The 6,000-nt window shown below is 44.0% G+C and overlaps 1 protein-coding gene across 6 annotated transcripts in view; it reads left to right on the forward strand.

Moving 5' to 3' along the window:
• The window catches only part of SALL4 (spalt like transcription factor 4), a 105,378-nt gene extending 101,605 nt beyond the window's left edge, over nt 1–3,773 (forward strand). For all 6 annotated transcript variants that reach the window (XM_082428361.1, XM_082428359.1, XM_082428362.1 and 3 more), the window contains one exon: nt 1,716–3,773. In XM_082428361.1, the coding sequence (XP_082284487.1) occupies nt 1,716–2,135 (420 nt within the window). In that variant the 3' untranslated portion in view covers nt 2,136–3,773. The remainder of the gene's footprint in view (nt 1–1,715) is intronic.
• The last annotated feature ends 2,227 nt before the right edge of the window (nt 3,774–6,000 follow it).

A 6,000-nucleotide genomic window follows, 5' to 3' on the forward strand; every position in this document is an offset into this window, starting at 1 on the left:
CACCTTAAAGTTGACCTAGAAGACCTCATATCATTTTAGAAATTAAAAGTACTTATTAAAAAAACTATATTCTTTTAATTTTTTAGTCTAGGTGGCAAAAATGTCAGGGGAGGAACATGGAAGTAATTTAATCTGTAATCCTAACTTCCAGAAATATAAAGCTTAAATTTGTTCAGGGGCCTTGGAATCAATCTGGGGAAGGTTTGGAGCTGCTATTGCTGCATAAGTGGCTTTGGGCAGGTGGCTCTTGTGCCTCGGTTTCTCAGGCATGGGGATCGTGGTAATGACCTCAGGGTTGCTTGGAGATTAATTGAGTTGTATTAGTGTTTCACATGATGCCAGGAACATCTTAGTAATTTCTTGGAGTGATGAAGAGCAAGTCACCTCTGAGCCCGCTGGGATAACTACTAACTTCTAAGGATGTCAGTGAAGTGACGTGAGAATACTTGAAACCCAGTACCCACCACGTTCTTCAACTCTTTATAAAGAAAGGGATTTGAAAACTCAAAAGCCAGACCAGGAAAATAATTGCAGAAAGGAGGCCGGCCAGGTTGAAGAAGCAGTAAGTGGTAGGATCTCTGTCCTCTTCAGAAGAGTCCTTGCCTTGTCTGCTACCATAGATGAAATAATGTTCATTCCCCGTGGCCTCGTGTAACCTTCCCAACTAGGCTTATTTTTCTCTGCAGCAGTGATTACTCTTGTTGACACACTATGTATTTAGGATGTCAGCTCCATCAGGCCAGGGTCTGTTTTGTTCAAAGATTATTTTTTTAACTCAAATTTTTATTCAAGTAATTGTCGATTCATGCAAAGGGAGCAGTCATACGAAGATGCTTACCCACTTTGCTAGTTTCTCCCAGTGACAGAATTTTGTACAACTATAGAATAAATAATAACCAGGATATTGACATTGATGTAACCTACTGGTCTTATAGATTTTCCCATTTTACTTATACTCCGTGTCTGTATGTGTTAAGTTCCGTACCATTTGTTAACTGTGTAAGTTTGTGTGTTCACAAGTTGTAACCCTAGCACTTGAAACAATGCTGCCATGTAGTAGGTGTTGACAAAACTGTACATGTGAACAGTGGGATGGGGAAAATTGGAGTGTGTATTCCCCACCTCTGTTGCCCTTACTTGCCTCTAGGCAGGAATGTAGATCCACGGTTGCCAGATGATCTGATTTTTTTTTTCCCCCAAGAGAATAGGTATCTGTATATATATTTTTTTAATACATTTATTTATTTTTGGGTGCATTGGGTCTTCGTTGCTGCACCGGGGCTTTTCTTTAGTTGCGGCGAGCGGGGGCTACTCTTTGTTGTGGTGCGCAGGCTTCTCATTGCGGTGGCTTCTCTTGTTGCGGAGCACAGGCTCTAGGCGCATGGGCTTCAGTAGTTGTGGCACGTGGGCTCAGTAGTTGTGGCTCGCGGGCTCCAGAGCGCAGGCTCAGTAGTTGTGGCGCATGGGCTTAATTGCTCCGCGGCATGTGGGATCTTCCCGGACCAGGGCTTGAACCCGTGTCTCCTGCATTGGCAGGCGGATTCTTAACCACTGCGTCACCAGGGAAGCCCAATATCTGGATTTTTTTAGTATGAAATCTAATTTTAAAATATAAGTTTAGATAGACCAAACGCATAGGCAGACTTGACTTTGGTTTGCCCACATGCAATCCCATCTCTGTTTTGGTGGAAACCTTTCTGTCCCTCTTCCCACAGGTCCATTATATGACACATGGGGCCAACAATAGCTCGGCACGCCGTGGCAGGAAGCTGGCCATCGAGAACACCATGGCTCTATTAGGAACGGACGGAAAGAGGGTCCCCGAGATATTTCCCAAGGAAATCCTGGCCCCTTCGGTGAACGTGGACCCTGTTGTTTGGAACCAGTACACCACCATGCTCAATGGTGGTCTGGCCATGAAGACCAACGAAATCTCCGTGATCCAGAGTGGTGGCATCCCCACCCTCCCGGTGTCGCTGGGGGCCAGCTCCGTGGTGAATAACACCGCTACCTCCAAGATGGATGGCTCCCAGTCGGCCATCAGTGCCGAGGTGGAGAAGCCGGGAGCTGCCGACAGCGTCCCCAAACACCAGTTCCCTCACTTCCTGGAGGAAAACAAGATCGCCGTCAGCTAAGCTACAGGAGAAAGCACGTCAAAGGAGCAGTGCAGTGACCTCTCTAGAACTGTCCCTTTTTTGTTTGTTTTTCTTAAAGACCCCCATCTCCTCCAGTTTTCTTCCTGATGTGCAAATAATGTTTACAGTTGTGACCACAACCTCAGGCACATCCTACAATCACAATGTTGCTATGCTGCTTTGCAAAAAACAAAGAAACAAAAAAGAAAAATCAAAAAAAAAATTCATACTAAAACAAATATAGACTAGTATTTTTTTTTAATTTTGGAAAGAAGCGGGTCTTGCAAAGTAGTTTTGTTACTTGCAACAAACTATATACATAAAACCTTTGTACAACCTAGGGTAACTGTTTCCAAAGACTGTCACCTATTTCAAGTTGGAAGGTGTTGACGCACCATGGAGAAGACAACTGTTTTGCCTGTTTGGGGGTTGGGGGGAGGGGTGGGTGGGTACTGTATACTTACTTCTGTGGTGACTGTATGCGGGTAAATGGACAAGGTCTGTCGTCTGTTTAGGGACCTGTTTGGTATTCTCCCAACCCTACGCCCATTTTTCTTTTCTTTTTTGAATGTACTTTTTTTTTAAACCAAGGTTGTAGAATTCCAAATTTTTTTTCAACCTTGGAACCTTAAGTAGAATGCCCTCAAGTGGACAGATTTTAGTCCTTAGAGAGTCGGTGTGTGTGTTGCTGCTTATTTAAATACAGTTCAGTTGGAGCCCCAAGAGTGCCAAGGTGTCCTCCCTAAGCTTTCCAGATGCCCTTCTTCTTCCTAAAACCAGGAAGGGTGAGCACCTGAGCAGGGAATCTCAGGTGACTTAATTTAGTTCACCGGTGCCTACTCTGAAGAGCTGGGTGTCCGTTCTTGAAGAAACAAACTCACCAGAAGGGCGTGTCTTCTTATTATATACTAATAACTTCTTATACTAATTTGTACCAGAAGTTCCTTGATTGTGACTTATGCCAAGTAATTATGAAGATTTTTTTTTTTTTCTGAGTATTGCATGAAGGCTACCAAGTTGGAACAGGCAAGTCCTGGATGTGAAAGCTTTAATTTATCTACCTCATTCATGTGTTATTTTTGTAGCTATAGTCTCTATTTTCTTATTTGATGACCGCTGAAGTGTTCCTAGGCCCTGTCGTAAACCTAAGAGTTGATGTATTGGTGGGAGCAGCTGGAAGTTCAAGATGTTGTTGTGATTCTCTTTTTCTTAATCCCCCCTTTGTATATGTGATATTAAGCAGCCGATGAAGCGTTACTCTTGAGGATTTAACACGGAAGGAGAAAGAAAGACCCACATTTCTGGGTGAAGTCTTTGCCCCTCTATGTGGAAAAGTGGATTGCAACTGTTCTCAAGTCTGTCTCTCGGTAATTGCACCTGACTTTAGGATCCAAAAAAATTTTTTTTTGTTTTGCCAAGTTGTGCCTTTCCTTCTGGAATTGTAAGTGAACACAATAATAGTACCTGTTTACACTGTGAAGTGGATATTGTTACAGAAAATACACCAGAGGCTTTCTCACTTGTTAAGCTAATAATGCCTTGTGAATGTATGATCTACGGAGAAACCCCTGTAGTTTTTACCTGCTGATGCTGTCTGTCTGTTGGAGAATAAATTTTGGATGGTTCTTTTTTTCACCACCAGGCGTGTATGTAAGTTTTTCTGGTAGTTTGTGCTCTAAACTTGAGAATCCTGGACTTCCCTGGTGGTCCAGTGGTTAAGACTCCACGCTTCAAATGCAGGGGGTGCAGGTTCGATCCCTGGTGGGGGAACTAAGATCCCAGATGCTGTGCAGCGCAGCCAAAAAATTTTTTTAAAAAACCTGAGAATCCTTAATTGACAATCATTTCCAGCTCCCTTGGGACCCTCTAGGTCCTGGAATTGAAGCTACACATCTGGTTACATCTGTGCTTGACCCACTACTCAAGCACACACAACTAACTACTTGCTGGTTGGTATCTTTTTTAAGGCATTTTATTAGCGTCCTCTCCTTCTAGAGAACTTTGCTTGTGTTCGCTTGTAGCTGTGGAAAATTTATCAGGCCCTAGATGATCCCACATCTCAACCCATCCATAGCTGGTTACACGTCACTGGGCAGAGAGACAGGTTCTGGTTTTTGTTTTTGTTTTTTTTTGGCCATGCCACACTGCATGCGGGATCTTAGTTCCCCTACCAGAGATCAAACCTGTGCCCCCTGCAGTGGAGTGCAGAGCCCTAACCACTGGACTGCCATGGAATTCCCAGAGAGACAGTATTTTTAATCATCTCATACTTAACAGGCTGGCTGCTTAGAAGGGGATGGGCTGAGAATCACATAGGAGGTGGGATTTAATTCCAAGGGAAGAGTCTTAGAGAGGGTGGTGGGAAAAGTGCTCCTTGAGGAGAGACATAAGGGCAGGACCATGGTAATGTCCTCCTGGCATAGTACCCTCTTGTGCTGTGTTGTGTCTTTGCAAGATACAGCATCAGGCTCATTATGTAATGGTTGTGGGTACCGCAGCATCCTGGAAAGGAGTCTTTTGACATCCAGGAAAGGTCTAGGAGTTGTGTCCTTATGGCCTTTGACCTGATGTGAGCTCTGCGTGTCAACTTCCTTTGCAGGTGGATGCCCTCCTCCCCGAGGTTTGATGTTCTTTGACCTGAACTCATCTAAATTTAGGGTAAAGCAGCCACTCTGTTGACTGAGAGCAAGATAAACCCAATCATTTAGATAATTGAAATGGAAGGATCTAAGCCAGGGGTCCCCATCCCTGGGCAGCGGACCGGTACCAATCCACGGCCTGTTAGGAGCCGGGCCACACGGCAGGAGGTGAGCGACAGGCGAGCAAGCAAAGCTTCGTCTGCCCCTCCCCATCGCTCGCATTACCGCCTGAACCTTCCCCCACCCCTGTCTGTGGAAAAATTGTCTTCCACGAAACCAGTCCCTGGTGCCAAAAAGGTTGGGGACCGCTGATCTAAACTTAATATTCCCTAGTCCCAAGTATTCAGAATTTTCATCCTTTCTCACACTTGATACTACTCTACAGCTAAGTTTTATGTCTTTCTAGATTCGAATGTATGAGAATTGTTTTACTTAAGTGAAAAATATGTTTCCTCCTCTCACATACTTGAGACATCTTTCCAAGGTAAAGCACATTTCTGGCTAATCCTTGTTAAATATCTGCAATAATACAAAAATGTTTAATCAGCTATTGCTAGACAGTATTCATGTTTCCTTCAGACTTTGATTTTGATCATCTTTGTGGTCTAATTTTTCTTGCACTTGACTCCAAGGTGAATTCCTCCTTGAGGGATTGCTAGGACAAAGATTATGAATGTTTCCACGTGTGTTTGCAGTTGTTTTCGTAAGCGTGTATGTGTGTTTGTGGCTGTTTTCTCAGCCTTAATCTTTGAAGCCAGAATAGGTTGTGAGCAGTACAGCTGCCGTAGAACGTGTTCTTTTAACTTGAGACTTGCCTGCGTTGTGTCTTCCTCTATGGGTTCTGTGTATTCACAACTGTTTTTGATACTTGATGGATGATGATTTGAGGGAGTCTCAAAAGGCTTTTGACTTTAAGAATAAACTTCCTGTTATTTGTCAGTTATATCTCGGTAAAGCTGAAAAAAAAAGAATAAACTTCCACCTTTCCTGCTGGCCCTCTGCTTTCAGTTGGCACGCCCAGAACCTGCTTAAAGACAAGTGTTCTGGGAAAGGATTTGTTGCTTTGCATGAGGAACGTGCATTTGCAGAGGGCCTGGAGAAAGCTTGGGAGAGGCCCACCTCCAGGTGGAAAAGTTGCACCTTTATGGCGGCAGAACTTGCCAAGAGCCACTGAGTCAGGTGACAGTTTAGCTAAACCCTAACATCAGGGAAGGTGTTGAAAATCT

Source organism: Balaenoptera physalus, assembly GCF_965194825.1.
Source record: "Balaenoptera physalus genome assembly, chromosome: 16".
NCBI classification, from domain to species: Eukaryota; Metazoa; Chordata; class Mammalia; order Artiodactyla; family Balaenopteridae; genus Balaenoptera; species Balaenoptera physalus.